This window comes from Pollicipes pollicipes, unplaced genomic scaffold (genome assembly GCF_011947565.3).
Source record: "Pollicipes pollicipes isolate AB1234 unplaced genomic scaffold, Ppol_2.1 Scaffold_7231;HRSCAF=8579_pilon_pilon_pilon, whole genome shotgun sequence".
Taxonomy (NCBI): Eukaryota; Metazoa; Arthropoda; class Thecostraca; order Pollicipedomorpha; family Pollicipedidae; genus Pollicipes; species Pollicipes pollicipes.
The window spans coordinates 33,811,737-33,828,843 of NW_023597034.1; the positions used below are offsets into that span (position 1 = coordinate 33,811,737).

A 17,107-nucleotide genomic window follows, 5' to 3' on the forward strand; every position below is an offset into this window, starting at 1 on the left:
CTGGTTTGGTCGTGTTAAACTCTGTTTTGATCGGAAATTCTTGATTTGTCCCCCCCCCCCCCCTCCATCACCACAAAACACGCGGTGAAATCCTGCGCGCGCCCCTGCCCTGCCAACTATTACTTTCCTTTCTCGATTTGTGGTACCTTCATTCCAGCAGCCTTCCAGTTCAGTGTTTCGACAAAGCTCCCAATACGAGAGCGCGGAAATCACAGTACCCTTGTCTCGGATTCGTCGAAGTTGAGGAACTGTTCTTTGGAATGACTCGTTCATTGCAGGGCAGAATTATAATTAGCAGATGCGCCTCAAACAGCTTTTAGTAATAAATCCGATTTCCGGCCGCTTCAAAATTACTTCATACTAGTGAATGGACTTGGGTGCTTTCATCCTGGTCTCTCATTGACCCATCACAAAGACTTCCTGCATTGCAACTCCCATGAGCCATCCTGGCTAATGCCATAAAGTGAGGCACGCATGAAACAGATTCAAGCATGCACACGTTTTAAATCGAAGGCAAATATAAGTCGAATCTGTACAAAACAAAACCGGACGGCAAATGAAACACCCGTGGATATAAAAAATAAACGCTTCAGTATACACCAGCACACCAATGCACTCCCAATGTCCGGTCCTATCTCATCTAACCACGCCGACTCTTCCCTCGCTGCCAGCCGTAGATTTCGCGGCTTCCGGATCAGTGTATTGCACAGACGGACATACAGCCTTGAGTACGGATTCTGGCGCATCAGAGGGCTCACCACCCTCGTCAGAGCGGGCAGATTCTGATGCCAGCGCAGGAGGCTCCGCCGCCAGGAGACCCACATAGCAACCGGCGCGAGTCGCGGAGTGCGCTGCACGGCGCGGCACGAGCACCGTCTCGCTGAAGTTCATAACACACGTTGCGTTACAGTAACACGATCGCGCAAGCACGGCGACAATAAAGACATCAAAAGCAAACAACGCTGCAGGGCTAACCAGAGCGTTTACAAAGCAGTTTCCACTACAGGCGCGTCCAGGAAGGCATTTCCACTGCCGGAATGTATCGCAGACCCTTCATCGGATCACAGCGCAAGGCAGCCGACGACTCGTCCCGACCGGCCGAACCTCAAGCCCAGCGGCACGACCCGTGCCGCTCGCTCACGCGACTCGCGGCGGCAGTGCCCGCGACGCTGCGAGCACTGCCGCCGCGAGCAAATCGTACCGACCCGCGGCCCCAGGCCGGGCCGAAAGCGGTGTCAGATCCGGGTGGACACTGACGAGCCCTCCGGTACCGCGGAGGCCCGGGCAACCTACACCTCCCTCGGTTACTGCTCTCGGCTGCAGCAATTACAGCGGCAGCCTATGGTACCGGCAGGTACAAGACCGCCCGCCATTACATGTCGTTAGCAGCCCACTAGCCCATGATATGTTAGTCTGCCACGCCTCTCTCGGCGGGCACAACCCGAGTTACGCTCTGCTGCTACCAACCCCTATCACCCCTGTGTCTGCCACGAGGGTTAAACCCCGGAAGATTCCTCCTCCAGCCTCATTCTAACGCGTCCCTCGCACTGGCAAGCAACCGTAATATCAGCTCGGCGACTATCACTACACCCCGACTGGTCCCAGATCTGCGGCGCTCTGCCACGCGCGCGCGAACACCGTCCGCGCGGCCACCCCCGGCGCCACCTATGTGCAGAGCGGCGCGGCGTCCACATCGCCGGTCTCGACGTACACGGACTTGAGCTGGGTGTAGCTCTGCACCGCCTCCACGGCGTTCTCGCGCCCGAAGCCGGACATCTTGTAGCCGCCGAACGGCACGCCCACCGGCATCACGTTGTAGGTGTTGACGAAGCAGGCGCCCGCCTGCAGGCGCGCCATGACGCGGTGTGCGCGCGACAGGTCCCTGTCGGCGGCGTCGGTCACGTGACTGACGGGCCGGCAGACGGGGCGAGGGAACGACCGAAGGATGGACGAACAGAACGGTGTGTGGCCAGACCGGACAGGAGGCAGAGGGCAGAGCAGCAACGAGTATAAATACGTCGTGCGTTGTCAACTGGCAAAATACGACGGAAGACAGGGCTATGTGACATGGTAAAAAGCACACCACCGTGACGTCACACAGTGTAACGTCTGAGAGACAGCCCATCGTTCCATTCCACTTAAACTTACAGTCCAGAGTTGGCACACGACATCACCAGAAATGACGCAAAGCACCGATGCCAACCTGAAACTGCCAGAAGTCGGAAATCCTACCCATGACGACACACCATCCGCGTCACGAGCTGACACTGCCCCCTCCCCTCCCCCCTGTGACACATTCCCAGCCCCTGCCCTTCCCCGCCGGCGGGCTCACCGTGTGAAGATGCCGGCGGACAGGCCGTAGCGCGTGTCGTTGGCGCGCCGGACCACGTCCTCCTCGTCGGTGAACTCGAGCAGCGCCAGCACGGCGCCGAACACCTCCTCACGCACCAGCTCCATGTCGTCGCGCGGGCACGCGACCACGCACGGGCGCAGGTAGCAGCCGCCCGCCAGCTCGCCCGGCAGCGTGACGCGCTCGCCTCCGCACAGCACGCGGCCGCCCTGCGGCGAGAGCGGACGGGCTGGAGGCGGGTCGGCACCACCGGACGGCGCGGTGAGCGGGCGGTGCGGCACGATCACAACATCGCGCAGGCATCAATCCGAGGTGGGCCTTGCGCACTAAGGGTCAATTTCACGATGGGGTGCGTATGTGACATCACTCGCTACCGCGCGAATGATCCCAGACTGAGCTGTGCGCATAGTGACTCGCGCTCACCTCTTTCTTGGCGCGCTCGATGAATCCCATCACTTTGTCGAACTGCTGCCGGCAGACAGTGGCGCCGACGGTGGTGTCCTCTTTGAGCGGATCACCGACCTTCAGCTTCTCGGCGGCCTCCACCAGGGCGGCCGTGAAGCGCTCCTTGATGGACGCGTGCACGAAGACGCGAGTGCCGTTGTTGCACACCTGCGAGCCGTCATGGACGTGAGCGGGGCCTCGATAGCAGGGCCCGGTAAGAACCCGGTGAGAGTGCAGGAAGCTCCGACCGCCGAAGCGGCCCGCTCCGCTCGCGGCGAGCCTCACTCACGCGGAAGAACAGGGTGACGATGGCGAGCATCGACTAGGAAGGCAGAAGCTTGAATGCGGTGACCATTTCGCGTCAAAGCAAAACGCCAACAAGAGCACGAATAACACGGCCCGCGCCGCGCGCACTGATCCGGAGCGGAGTCCCTGCACGAGCACGGTCTAACCTGGCCCTGCGACAGGAAGTTGGCCAGCATGGCGCCCCTCACGGCGTTCTTGAGGTCAGCGTCTTCGAAGATGATGAGCGGCGACTTGCCTCCCAGCTCCATGGTCACCTGTGGGAGGGGACCGGCGACGGTCAGCACGGCGCCCGCAAGTCCGTGGCCTGGCCACCCGCGGGCCGCCCCCGACTGAGTCTTCTCTCTCGTCGCCGGGAGGCGGCGGGGCGTGGCCGCGTCTACACCGGCGTTCGGTCACGCCCCGCCGCTGGTCAGACCACGTGACGGCGCCCGGCAGCCGGCCGGTGTCTTCCGCGCCAACGCGGCGATCACAGCGCTACCTCAGCGGGACAGGCAGCGCGAACATGAGACGTACTACCCGCCCGGCGCGGCTAGCTGCGCTGCTTTCATTATGAGCAGCGCGTCCGGCCCTGGGGAGCATGCGCTGACGCGGGCGAGACCCGATCGGGGTGTTCCGTGGCCGCCCGACCGGTGGAGTCACCCGGGTCATGTCATCCCCCGGGCGACGCGGGTCAACACACTCGTGACGACACGCGCTGACCGGTCTCCCGCCTCCGAGCGGCCTTCAGAGCGGGCCTGGTAGCTCTGACGCAACATCCGATCACCACGAGGGTTACGTGCAGCACCACTCCACGCGTATGCACGACGTGGCCTGTGAGGTGACGTTCAGCCGCCGTCGGAGGGCACGACACGGCCATAGCTGCGGGGTCGTCCTGAACACCGACAGTCCCGTCACCGTCCCCGCTACACCGCGGACGCCGTCGGCACAGACGACATCCGCCTGCGTCCCAGAGACTGCGCGCGCGCGCACACACCACCGCCGCCCAGCGTTACACAGACGGGAGCGCGCGTGCGGCCCGTGGCCGGCCCGCGCGCCCCACCTTCTTGATGTCGCGCGCGGCGTCGGCCATGATCTTGCTGCCGGTGCCGACGGAGCCGGTGAAGGAGACTTTGGCGACGTCCGGGTGCGAGCAGAGCAGGTGGCCCGTCTCGCCCTCGCCCTGCGGTCGGCACACGGCGCCGGTCAGCAGAGCCGGCGACGGACATCGTGGGGCGGCTCACTCACCACCGCCCGCCCGCCCGCCCGCCCGCCGGCCAGAACATGGGACAAGCACAGCCACGACACACGACGGGGCAGGTGGGAAAGCCATGGTGATGCCTTTAGCACATGATTCAAATCGATGCTTGCAAGCAGGGGCCTAACGCACGACATGCAAATAACTCGTCCAACAGACACATAGCAAAACTGATGGCAGTGCACCAGGCAGTGCCTGGCGGTGGTTTAGAACAAGATGAACGCAGCCTTTCTGCTGCATTATCCTGAACTTATCGACTAACGTAGAATATCCAAAACTATTAACCCTTCCACTCACAAAAAACCTTCACAAAAACGGCGAAAAAACCAAAGGGAGTCACAAGTGTCACGGCCTTATCACATGAGTCGGCACCGATACGGGTAATACGAAATAAAAAGAGGCCACAGCACGGATAAAATTGCCAATTTTGACAAAACTGATAAAAAATTAATCATAGCTAACCACACCAGAGCTGTAAGTCGTCAAACCCAGCCCAACTGCCCAGGTAGCACATCACCTTACAACTTATCCGCTGCAGTAGCCCCCCTCCCCCCACACACAAAAAGCTGACAAGAATCATCCCGTACATCAGAAACACGGCAACTTGCCTCTCCGCGCATCCCAGCGGCCGCCCACCTGAACAACTCCGTAGACGCCTGGGGGCACGCCGGCCGCGGCCAAAGCCTCGCCCAAGGTCACAGCGGTCACCGGGGTGAGGGGTGACGGCTTGTACACGAACGTATTACCGCAGGCCAGCGCCGGAGCCGTCTGCAGAAGCGAAGCACGAGGTGACGCGGGGGGCGCGCGCGGACGCGGACGCGAACATCTCGGCGAACACAGCGAGAGAGGCGGTCTTTCCGATGATTACGGGTCAATATTCTTCAAGCAGATGTCGTCAAGTAGGTAATCGTGCGCAACTTTTCACAATCACAAGCGTGCGTAGCGCACATGTGCGAAAGCGCTTGTGCTTGTTGGCATTTACAGACAATACATACAACTTGTGCATACGTTAAGCGTGGGAGCACACATGATAATCCCTCACGATCTCATGCGCAAAAGGAAGATTGTTCGTACCACGAGTGTCGCTACATCAGGCTACATCAATTTACGCTACATCAGGTATATTCAACGCGCCAGGCAAGCCTAGAGCTCCAAGGCTCGGAAGCTCCGAAGTAACCAACGCGGCGCGAACATCTACAATGGCGGACGCATTTTTAAAGAACGTCTTTCGCTTGCACAGGAGAAGTTACCATTGAATCGTTACGCGAGCACCCCAGCCCACAAACATCTGGGTGATGAATATGTAATCATGATATATGTAATATAATAATGTGCTACGGATATGGGCGATCACAATCAGCTGTACAATCATCGATGCTTTAAGTACGGCGCCGTACGTACGGTCGGGACTAACGTCTTGGTTGTTCAGCCCGGCAGTCTATGTTAGTCAGCCAGCCTTTGTTGAGTTAATGGCAGTGCGGACTATTGGCAGATCCAGTCGTTGTTGTGGGGTGTGACATCCCACCGAGAGTGGGGCGCCGGTCCAACGCTTCATACACAGCCGAAAAGGCTGGAGTTTGCCAAATTTAGTTCAGTCTACTGACAGAAAAAGGAAATACACTGGTAGCACTTCTGATCCCCAAAAGTCCTCATGCAAGGCGCTAGGCAGTCAGCCATTCTTCTGACACATAAATCGGAGCACTTATTTGACAACAGTTCGGTGGTTACCTTCCAGACGCAGGTCTGGATCGGGTAGTTCCAAGCCCCAACTCCCACACAGACACCAACTGGCTCCCGCTGGACCAGAGCATACGAGCCTCCTGGTTGTGGCTGATATGTTCCTGGAAACATGAAGACATCGTTAGCACGTGGGAAAACTGCTCCAGAAAGTTACTGTCGTCTACATTTTGTATCGTTTCACGTGAACCATTGTTACCATATTCCACGTAAAACTCTGCATACTCTTAAAATACGCTGGACATTACAAACGAACCTTTCATAGCTTCCGGCGTAACACCAGCGAAGTAGTTCAATGTGTCGGCGACAGATTGCACATCAATCCTGGCCTCCCAGATGGGTTTGCCACAATCCTTCACTTCCATCTGCGCGATGTCTTCCAGATTCTCCTCGATGATGGTGGCAGCCTTCTTCAGGAAAACTCCACGCTCGGCGGCAGTCAGCTGGAACCAAAGCCAAGGCGCTGTCACAGCCTGCACGGCGAACACATGCCCGCAAGGACAAGTCATCGGGTAGCGATGAAGTCGCGCGGACGATGCCATTGGAATGAAAAGGACTATTTGGGCGAAAAATTCGCAGCCGATGCAGTCTGATTTAGTGTTGAATCAAGCGAAAAACAACAGAACTATGCGATGATAACGCATTCTAGCGGCCATGCTTGTAAATACGGTGTCATGTGGATGCTCTGCGCATGTTATTATTTTCGACACGGAAAAGTGTTGTAAAACAAAGATAAAATGTAGCTAAAGTTGTAAAACTGAATTAGTTCCTGATTCACACCTAGAGAAAATGGTGACGTAATGCTCGTCGGTTTCGGCCGTTTCGCCAACCTCCGCACCGTGACGTAAGGCAGACCCCTGTCGAAAATACGCATGGCGCACAATGGCGCAAATTCAAAACCGGAGGGGCTGTTGGTGACGGTAAGTAATCATGAGCCTATACTCGATTGCTTTACAATAGCTCATGTAATCGACCTGTTGAACCTATTCGAATTTGACCGTGGACAAATTTGGTTGTTGCGTTCTCCGTGCACCATATGTGGTGAACAGCGTGACGTGACGTAGACGTGAGGGCGAAACCAAAGAGCGAGAATGTGCGGCAATGAAATACAGCATGTTATCATTACCATGCGTACCAGCGATGGAAAGAGAGAGGGAGAGAGGGCATCGACAAACCCTAGGAGACCATTCAGTCGGTCCGTGAAAAACAGTGTGTAGTTTGTGCTGGGTCGTGTATAGGGAAGAAGCCAATGTGACTTCATAGATCATTGAATCACGCAGCCACACTTCAGCATTCAGGTGGCCGAGTCAGGCGAATAACAATTACTGCTGCATGCCGGCCACACCAAATGCACCTGGCCATGCTGTGTTAACAAACGTGCAGTTATTATCACAAGTAAGAGTATGCGACTTATTTATGCAAAGTGTGCAAGTAAGAGTACAAAATTTCTTTCCACAAAGGTCTGAAACAAATGCTTTGAAACAGAGTATGCAGATGGTGGAGAAAGTGAGTTTGCTGTGTGCCTATAATCGACAGGGACCTCTGGATGCCTGTCATTTGAACTGCCTGAGCAACACACATCCAGGCCCAGGCAGGCAATGCCTCCAAGTATATAACCATATTACATCATGGCATGAAGGCAAGAAGAGGCAATGAACACCTACACATTCCATGTGACAACTGAGCAAGCTGAGTCTGGCACCATGCATCAAATTGTTTGCTGATTAAGATCACATACATAGCTGAAATGTTAAATGTGTCCCATTTGTTGAGGGTTCATTTCAGACTCTGCTCTTTCTTTGAATAAACTTGGAAACTCATCAGGTACACAACAAGCAATGGCAAAGCTCTCAAGACACAATTTATAATGATATACTTGCCTGATGATGATAATGATTGGGGTTTTGGGGCACACTGACCTGTCTGGCTGTTATTTTGGTATAGGTATACATTGCAACCTAACATTAGAAAAATCATTGTACACCATTCGTCGTGCTTAAGGTGGAGCACATCATAACTAATCTTAAAACAGGTAGATTCATGCTCCTACCTTCAAATTTTATTGAACAACTTTATGATAGCGAGCTCCCAAGCGCCGCACACACCCCACCGCCTGGACTCCCCAGCGCCGTTTCTGCATTGCCGTTGCGTAATTACAATATTTCTGCTTATCAAGAACCATAAAAAATGTACGGGACCAAGGTAACAATAATAATGCAATGAAAAACGTTTCTTACCGCGTCTAGGTACGTTTATGAAACGGACAGGCCAGAAGAGTCAAGAACATAGCCCAAGCTAAACTAGCCTAGCCTAACCTAGCCTAACCTAATGTAACCTAACCTAACTTAACCTAACCTAACCTAACCTAACCTAACCTAACCTAACCTAACCTAACCTAACCTAACCTAACCTAACCTAACCTAACCTAACCTAACCTAACACCCACCCTCTCCCCCTCAACCCAGTGTCCCATTGGCATCCATGTTCCATGTCATACATATGTACCATATTAAGAAGTTTTGTTTAGCAGCCATATTCTCATTTTGCTTTTCATTCATATGCAAAAACATCACATTTCCCCACCATGCCGACCAATCTACAAACATTATGAAAGACTGCTTGCATACACAAGATACACATTTTATTGAATTCTTGTTACCTTGGCCTCATACATTTTTAGTTCTTGATGCACAGTAATGTTGTGATTACACAGTAATGTTGTGACCATGCATAGAAATGGCACCGGGAGGAGGGGGGGTCATTGTTGCTGCATGTTTGCACTCAGATGTTCGCAATCATAGTTATTTAAGTTCCAAGATACGAGCTTAGATGACCTGTTTTATGATCAATTACAATATATTCTGCCTTAAAAACAAATGATGTACAATGCCCTTTCTCAACATGGGGTGGCAATGTATACCCCGACCTTATTTTGTTTTGGAAATATTGCTTTCAGCTTGGATGGACTTGAACATAACATGTTTATATCACATCCCTGAAAGTAATAAAATAACAGTACACAAAAACAGGATCATCTAGGACAGCCTGCCCAAACTGTCCATTGTACTGACCATCTCTAATATACAAGTGCACTGAAACAGGTGCATAGAACTCAGGCAAGATTAAAGTGTACTGAATTTGCTGATTTTAGTTGTAAAATATACTGACAGCCAGTGGCTGCTTGAAATTACCTTTGCAAAATAATAAAATTTTTGCCCTCTATATGCTGACAGTGGTAACCATGCCCACAACTTGAGATGATTGACTTTGTTTTTAGCCGCCAAGCCCCCGCTGCAATGGGCACTTTTGGTATAACAAGCATTTTCTGCATTCTGGTTCCTGGATATTACATGGCCAGAGTATGGTAACATGTTTGCAGGAGATGTCATAATCCATTGTCTATCAGAATACAGCAGGAAAGTCAGAAACATAATCTTAGTCTAATTGAAGTAAATCCACAAAGCACACCAGATTCCCATGGCATGTCACATAAGTTGATGGACATAGCATATACTTCCTTGCCACATGGACATTTGTGTGCATGGTTGTGCACAGCCCAGCATTCTTGCAAAATATAGTTGAAATACATCTGAAATTAAGCTACATACATCAGCCATCATCTTGCTGTTGCCATTCAGTGGTGTTTTCATATTTAACTTTTCATAGATGTTACATTGCAGAACAGACACTGCACAAGACTATTTTATAACAAAAAATGACTTACAGCACTCCATGCTGGCAGTGCCTCCTTTGCAGCCTTGACAGCTCGATTCACTTCATTCTGTGCGGAACTTGCAAACTGAAGCAAAACCTTGCCGGTTGCTGGTTCTAAGTTATCCACTTCATTGAATTTGTCAGCTGGAGCACACCTCTTGTTGGATATAAAATTCAGCGGTTCTTGGATTGACGTACATACAAATTTCTGCATTTTCACTGTAGTTGTTAGACAACGAAGCGTCTTGGTCGCGGCACCCACAATCATTAGTATTCCGGCACGGCGACGGAGAGGAACCGGGGCCGCCTGAGGAGTTGATCAAATACGATAAGTACGCCCTCTATATGTGATACTTTTCCGGAACTGACTACAGATCAATGATCTTAAAACGTTAGATTGTGTTATCAGATTAAAACAGGTTACAACTTTTTTAGACGTAGCCCTCTACGCTTAGTTTAATGTACAACATTACACTTCATACGAGCAGCCAAAACGGCGAGGAGCATGTGAGACTTTGCGCCAGTTCTGTCTTCTTCGGCGATAATGCCATGTATCCTTACGTCACAAGGTGCTAATTCAATTTATCGTTTCAACAAAACAGAGCAATAGCACGTACGTAAAGAAGGTAAATGGAAAATAAATTTCTTAATTCTCAATCGAAAATGCTCATCACTATCTTGTCGGAAGATACATTGTCTCTGATTCACATGGGCCGCATGCTTTTATTTTCTGGCCAATCAGCTTGTCGAAAAGCACAAATCATCCAACGGATCTGCTGCTGCGAACACATCCCATCTCAGCTAGCACGGAAGTCTACTGTGCTGCACCTCAGCTGGTAGAAGTCTTTTGTTGTTGAGATTATGGGACGGAAGCGGTTCGCTGTTGATTTAGGTGAAGGCTCAATAGGCAGGGTTTCAGCAAAGTAATGTTAAATTTTAAGTCAGTTCTCTCGTGATGATTTTATTTTCCATTCGTTCCTAGCCTTTTGTGTCCGGAATAACTTCAAGATTTCATGCTGACTGAAGGCCTTGGAGAAGAGGCAGCTTTCTTTTCATTTCCATTTTGCAATCTTTTGTCAGGTTCGTGTCATGTGCTTTGTACTGTCACTGTGCCGATCCCAAACTAAAGCATTTTGCTGAGAAGTCTGTTCTGTTTACATATGGCTGGGCTTGGCATGAGTATCTCAGGGGAGCAATGATGGGCAATCAGATTGCTTTGTTCTAATGACCTGAAAAATAGATGACCTTCAAGCTTTAAATGGCTATCTGTGGTCAGCTATTGTGCTCGCTGCTAGAAAAGTGTTTTTCCTTAAGTGTTGTACATTTGGTTACTGTAGTATCCACTTCTTGTATTTTGCATTATTATGCACCAGAAAGTATTACTTTGAGCAATTTTAACTTCTTGATAAGCATATGTGTTATCTCGTTGTAATTTATGTTTTAGCCCCAGCACAATACTTTATCATTTTGAATGTAGCATGTGCAAGCAGTGCAGCTGAAATACCAAAATTGCATTTGTTAAATTTTGCCTGAAATGTATTTGTGCTGTCATGATTGGTTAGTATTTGGTAACTAATATAGAGTATGGCATTTATTTATCTGATATTGATAATATTGTATGGGCTAACTTGACTAATTGTAGCCAGACTGAACAAAAGTCCACACATATATGCATTGATTAAATAAGGATGAAGTTATTCTGCTCTTTGTTCTCCAAACAAAGACAAAGCAGAAACATCTGCTATGAATGAGGGTGTCAGATCAATATCAGACATCAATAATATGTTTATCAGGAGAACATGGAATAGATGGGAAAAAATAAAAGAGTTTATGCTGCAAACTTATGGCCTTGTAATTTAATTTATGATATATTAGTTATATACATTTTGGTGTATTGTCAACTAACTTTTAAAAAATGTGTTGATGTGGTGGAAGCTGTAGGTGGCAGTAATATCAGTAGTCCTCATAACATGTTGCAACCCTGTATCTGTGTGGGCAATGAGTTCAATTGGGCACATCCCTGAAATGTTATATTTCAGAGTGAGTTAGGCATCCCATAAGATACTAACCTTGTGTTGGTTAGCATGATTTGATAGCAGATGATGAGGTTGTGTATTGAGAATGTGTGTAATATGTGTTGTGTTATGGCAAAATTTGTGACTTCTGGTCAAAAGTCTGATCTGTTGCCTTGTTCTTTCAAATCTGTTTTTGATAGTTTCTGAAAACAGCAACCCAATCATGTTCATCTTTTCACATTAACAATATTGACTGTCCTTTTAAGTTCTTTTTGTGTACAGACTTGAAGTGACCATTGATTCCAACACCATATTGTTCTGTTACAGGTCTTTCTGTGATGATGTCTACCAGCTGCTGTGGTACAAAGAAGCAAAAAATGAACTCTGGAATGGCATGCAATGGCTACCATGATACTAGATCAGTTGTCACCAAAGAGATGTGCATATATTGCTTTGATGTGCTTTATGCATCATTGCATAATTTGGAGCCACCACCCAGCCCAAACTTCCCCAATGATTCATAGTAAGATCACATATCTACTCCTGCTCTATATGTGTTGTGTGTCAAATTTACGAGTTTTTGGTTTGTCTACATAGATGCTTTGATGATATATGTTGAATATACTCTTAAAATTATCTCATTTGATCATGTCAGGCTTTTGGTGATGATTTTTCATGTTTTGTCTGGCATATTAGGCATTCAACCCAGCATGTCATTTGTGATATTACTGCTTTTGTTCTGCTGTCATTAACATGCCAGCCAGCAATCATTAGCTTAATCTTGTCTCGTTGCAGCCCGCTGTTTGTGACGTGGCAGATTGGTCGGGACCGGCGCCTGAGAGGCTGTATTGGAACGTTTGACTCATTAGATCTCCACACTGGATTGAAGGATTACTCCATTACCAGGCAAGGACAGCACAGTAGCAGACTCTGAAAATGTTGATTTGGAAGGAGGCTATCTTTTTCTGCACAATACTCATGTCTAATTTGGATGCTGTGTGATGCTTGGGGAGGCAACACTATGCTGTCCCCTTTCTTTCTGGATGTGGGAATGCTGCAGCTCATAATGTTTCCAGCCTGTAATGCACCATATCAGACCAAGTGGTCAGTTCAAACACGACTTTGGTCCTTGCTACCATGCTTGTGTACATGCACATCATTTGCGGCGCTGCGCGGACGGCCCGCCTGGGGGGAGCCGACTCCGGCCGCGTCCGACGGCCGGCGCCGCTGACACCTGCGCCCGCGCCGTCCGGCAGCGCCTTCAAGGACCGCCGTTTCCAGCCGATCACGCGCGACGAGCTGCCGCGTCTGCACCTGAACGTCTCGCTGCTGACCAGCTTCGAGTCGGGCCGCGACTACCGCGACTGGGAGCTCGGCAAGCACGGCATCCGCATCGAGTTCACGTGCGCCGGCCGCAAGCGCACCTCCACCTACCTGCCTGAGGTGGCGCCCGACCAGGGTGGGTGCCGGCACTGGTGGCGGCCCGCCGGGGCGCCGGGGGGCGCGCTGGCGGCGGGATGGACTGGCGTTGTCTGGTGCGGGTGGCTGCCTGAAGCAGTGACAGGCAGTGGCTGGATAGCGACCACCGCGTGTGATCAACAGCGGTCGCTGCGTAATGGTTGATGAGTTGGTCGCTTTTATGTCGATTCCACGGCACCAGACCCAAGAGACTCGAGCAGGCTTTTCATCCTTGTGGTCAGAAGCAGACCAACAATGTGAATACAATGAAATTTGACTTTTCCCTCCAGGTTCTTTTAAAGAACTTTCTTCAGATTTCATCAACACCTTACATGTTTGTGCTCATAACTGAAGCTCATGCAGACTGCAAATCAAATTACCGGAGTACTGGCTCCCAGAGCATTGTTCCCGTACTGCAGTGTGCATTCTTGTATTGCGAGACACGTGACGGGCATGCGAGCCCACTGCTTCACCACACTCTCTTCAAGCCGGCCCTGTCTGCCGCTCAACGTGGCCGCACTCAAGCCCAGGCCACGTAAGCGGAGCGAGGCCGTACGTACCCTGGGCACGCGTGCGCGTGCGTGCGTGCGTGCACGTGCGTGTGTGTGTGTGTGTCAGCCAAGGGCGGCGCCGTATGTCGTCGACGGCGCTCTGTATCGCCTGTCTGGGCCTTGTGCCCGCCAGGCTGGGACCACACGCGCACCATCGACTCGCTGCTCAACAAGGGGGGCTGGCGCGGCGCCATCACCGAAGACGTGCGCCAGAGCGTCAAGCTCACCCGCTACCAGAGCTGCAAGCTCGGCATGTCGTATGACGTGAGTGTGCGCGGCGGCCGGCCGTGGCCCTGGGCTGGGCGGGCGATTGAGGGTGATGTGAAGCTGCTGGCCCTGGGCCGGGCGGGCGAGGGAGGGTGATGTGGAGCTGCTGGCCCTAGGCTGGGCGGGCGAGGGAGGGTGACGTGGAGCTGCTGGTCCCGGGCCGGGCGGGCGAGGGAGGGTGATGTGGAGCTGCTGGCCCCGGGCCGGGCGGGCGATTGAGAGTGATGTGGAGATGCTGGCTGGTGTGGGACTGGGCAGAAGATTTTGGTATGAGACAAACTATTCACCATGTGATAACGCCATACACCAGTGTAAAGTAACCCCACGTGGGTGAGCTCTTGGTCCCAGTAACGATACAACAGTGTGCGTTCTCCGTCTCTCTTGAAACAGCACGCGTCCAGGTCAGTTGCGTTGCGTCTGATCACAGGGGGCGCGGCTGTAGGTAAGCTCCTAACCATAAACAACTGGAACAGTGGCCCCTTGTTCGATGTGTGTGTTTATGATTGCATGGACCTACGAGATGCTCAAACACCACTGCAGCGCCATACCTGTCCTGTCTTACTCCTCACAAGTTACGCTCCCGTCTGCCACTGCGCTCATGTCCGGCTCCATCCAGACCGGTCCTCGCTCGGTATTCGGGTCCACACGGGTCCATGCTGGTCCTGGCTTAGAACCGACCCTGTGGGCGTGGTGTTTCCGCTGCGGTCTTCACAGCCCCGCGTTCGTTTCAGGAATACATCGACCTCACCTCCCATCGACGTACAAACTAGTAGCTGCTGTATGGGAGGGAGCCCGCGGCGGCGTGGGCGGCGCGCCCCCGTGCCAGCCCGGCGGCGACGGCGGGCGCCCGCCGAGACGTCCCTCGAGGGCGCCCCGACCGCCGGCCGCCCGCGGCGCGCCGGCGACGCGAGGCCTCTGCCAGCGCCGCGGTGCCGGCATCCCGCGAGATCTCCGGAGTGGGCGACGGCCGGGAGCAGGCCGCGCACGAGTGGCAGGCGAGGCCGCGTGCGATCGGAGCGGGACAGGAGGGAGGCGATGGCGGCGGCCAGCCGCGCCCAGCCTCGACCTCGACTGGGCTGGAGTCGTGTGCCCGGGCGATGGAGGAGCCCGCTGGCTTTTACTGTGCGCGTGCCGCTCGGTGGTTTGTGCGTCGCTTAGCAAAGTACAACCTCAGTTGGCTGCTGGCTGCGTGGGGAGACGGCGAGGTGCGTTTGCGGTAGACTAGGGCTGGTGGTGTAAGCTTTAGCTGTCGATGTGTGGTGTTTGCCCATTTTAACCGGTAGGCTTAGTGTACGCTGTGGCTTACACTGCCATTGCCGCAAACGCCGGCATTTGGAAATAGTGGCGTGCTGCTTGTCTTTTTGGCAGCTTTGAGTTGTGGACGAAGTGACGTCATTCAGGCCTCTGTTTTCGTTTTCAACGGAATAGGTTGAACCGCAAACGTGCCGTACTTAACCAAGAACCTTGGTTCAGCTACATTGATATCATTTTTATGAATCAAATCAAGCGAGAAAGATCTGTGCTTATGTTTTTCTAGCTTTGTACTCCAGTTGCGAGTGAAATTGTTCCATTATTTGATAGCCTTTTCCTTCTTCCGATCCACGAACTGCAGCGCTAGCTGCTCATTTTATTACCGACAATGTTCTCTGTATTACCGTAAATGCACGTCATCGGGAATGTGCGGTGCGGATTTGAGTGGAAACTGTGTTGTTCCTGAAGCGACTTACCTGTTTCTAGCTGGCGATAGACTCCACCCGTCGCCTTCGATCCCACTCGACACAGTGCTAAGACCGGAAGCTGAGTCCTCCGACCCCGTCCAGTCTGCGTCTCGCGCAGTCTCCAGCCCCGAGCGCGTCGCACAGTCCCCAGCCCCGAGCGCGTCGCGCAGTCCCCAGAGCCCCATACCGGACCGTCAACTCCGCAGTGTCCGCCGGCGGGCGGCCGGAGCGGACCCCGCCGGGTCCGCCCGTCCGCACCGGCCGGGCCGCGCGCTCGCGCCGGTGTCGGTGTCGACGACGGCTCGTGGTGCCGGGCCCTGTCCACGTCGACCCGCCGCCGGCGCCCGCGCCCGCGCCAGCCAACGCCCCAGCCCATCCAGCCTGAATCTGTCTCTTTTGTTCTCGCCAGCGAGCGCAGACTGAGTACCGCGCGTGGTATTGGAGCGGCTTGCACGTGGAGAGACTGGTGGTTGGTTGTTCGTCCCTCGCGGAGCGTCCAGCGCGTGTGTCCGTAAGTAGCCGCATGAAGATAAAGGTGTCTGTGTGTTTCACACACTGCCTTGGTGGATCTATTTACGTGTATAGACCTCACATGACTCGTGTGTGCGGGAATAAAATCTCGGAAAGAAGTGATGTCTGAGGCGGTACTTGGTGAATGTCAAGGTCGATGACCTCCAAGGTGATGCCGCTGCGTGGCGGCCCCGCTCGACGCCCGGTTGGTGGAGCCGAACCAGCGCAGTGCGCGCATGCGTGCAGCCTTCCGCGTGACCGCGGCCTTAGGGGGGGGGGGGGGGGAGAGCGAACATCATCGAGTAACATCATCCCATGCTGGAGACTTAAACGGCACGCTGCGATACCAGCTTGCATACGTTATTGATGCTTAGGGGGATATTTGGCTTTTGGTCGTGACGTGCTGCGTCCAGTGGCTTCCAGGGAGTTCAACGTCCGGCTGCGACAATTCATTGATGATAATGTGTGTGCAGAGCACACTTAAGCAGTGCACGCTCATTGAAGCTTAGTGCTCGTACCATTCGTGTTGATACGCAGGCAGATTTTGTTAGTCTCACATTGGGATTGTGGGTTTTGTGTCCGGGTCAACGTAGCCTTCAGCAGACAGCGCCGGGTTTCGTGGTAAGGCGTGGAAATGTGAGCCTCGTTCCCCTAACACATATGGAAAACTGTATCCACAGCATCTCACAGTCCATCTCGTGCTTTCCGATGGATCGTGTTCATCGTCTTTGATGGGCTTCTAAGCAAACCGTCAGACAGAAGATCACGTGTTTGGTTATTTTCTAGCGTTTGTTCTTTGGTGA

The 17,107-nt window shown here is 52.6% G+C and overlaps 2 protein-coding genes across 5 annotated transcripts; one reads left to right on the plus strand and one right to left on the minus strand.

The window, feature by feature from the left end:
- Nucleotides 1-684: 684 nt before the first annotated feature.
- Nucleotides 685-10,420, minus strand: LOC119110450 (4-trimethylaminobutyraldehyde dehydrogenase). Of its 3 annotated transcripts, none has more exons than XM_037234280.1 (10): nucleotides 10,403-10,420; nucleotides 9,796-10,092; nucleotides 6,328-6,514; nucleotides 6,063-6,175; nucleotides 4,971-5,102; nucleotides 4,140-4,259; nucleotides 3,247-3,354; nucleotides 2,774-2,962; nucleotides 2,333-2,559; nucleotides 685-1,882 (listed from the first exon to the last, which is right to left on the minus strand). In XM_037234280.1, the coding sequence occupies exons 2-10, from the start codon at nucleotides 10,051-10,053 to the stop codon at nucleotides 1,666-1,668; spliced, it is 1,551 nt and encodes a 516-aa protein (XP_037090175.1). In that variant the 5' UTR covers nucleotides 10,054-10,092; nucleotides 10,403-10,420; the 3' UTR covers nucleotides 685-1,665. The 3 variants fall into 3 exon arrangements, with proteins under 3 accessions (XP_037090175.1, XP_037090174.1, XP_037090173.1); XM_037234279.1 differs by lacking the exon at nucleotides 10,403-10,420 and adding an exon at nucleotides 10,268-10,289; XM_037234278.1 differs by lacking the exon at nucleotides 10,403-10,420 and having other exon boundaries at nucleotides 9,796-10,282.
- A 193-nt stretch (nucleotides 10,421-10,613) lies between these two features.
- LOC119110548 (AMME syndrome candidate gene 1 protein homolog) lies at nucleotides 10,614-16,423 on the plus strand. 2 transcript variants are annotated; one of them, XM_037234422.1, is made up of 6 exons: nucleotides 10,614-10,677; nucleotides 12,128-12,323; nucleotides 12,596-12,706; nucleotides 13,057-13,259; nucleotides 13,943-14,073; nucleotides 14,808-16,423. In XM_037234422.1, exons 1-6 carry the CDS (start codon nucleotides 10,647-10,649, stop codon nucleotides 14,844-14,846), a joined length of 711 nt encoding a protein of 236 aa, XP_037090317.1. In that variant the 5' UTR covers nucleotides 10,614-10,646; the 3' UTR covers nucleotides 14,847-16,423. The 2 variants fall into 2 exon arrangements, with proteins under 2 accessions (XP_037090317.1, XP_037090316.1); XM_037234421.1 differs by having other exon boundaries at nucleotides 10,636-10,865.
- Nucleotides 16,424-17,107: the final 684 nt, after the last annotated feature.

Excerpts from the sequence above, each read along its gene's own strand:
- LOC119110450 (XM_037234280.1), bottom strand. The coding sequence starts at position 10,053 with ATGATTGTGGGTGCCGCGACCAAGACGCTTCGTTGTCTAACAACTACA. Across the intron at positions 5,103-6,062 it reads TCCAGACCTGCGTCTGGAAG|ACGGCTCCGGCGCTGGCCTG; the intron begins GTAACCACCGAA and ends TCGCTTCTGCAG. Across the intron at positions 1,883-2,332 it reads TCCGCCGGCATCTTCACACG|GGACCTGTCGCGCGCACACC; the intron begins GTGAGCCCGCCG and ends CGCCGCCGACAG.
- LOC119110548 (XM_037234421.1), top strand. The coding sequence starts at position 10,799 with ATGCTGACTGAAGGCCTTGGAGAAGAGGCAGCTTTCTTTTCATTTCCA. Across the intron at positions 10,866-12,127 it reads ATTTTGCAATCTTTTGTCAG|GTCTTTCTGTGATGATGTCT; the intron begins GTTCGTGTCATG and ends GTTCTGTTACAG. Across the intron at positions 13,260-13,942 it reads TGAGGTGGCGCCCGACCAGG|GCTGGGACCACACGCGCACC; the intron begins GTGGGTGCCGGC and ends TGTGCCCGCCAG.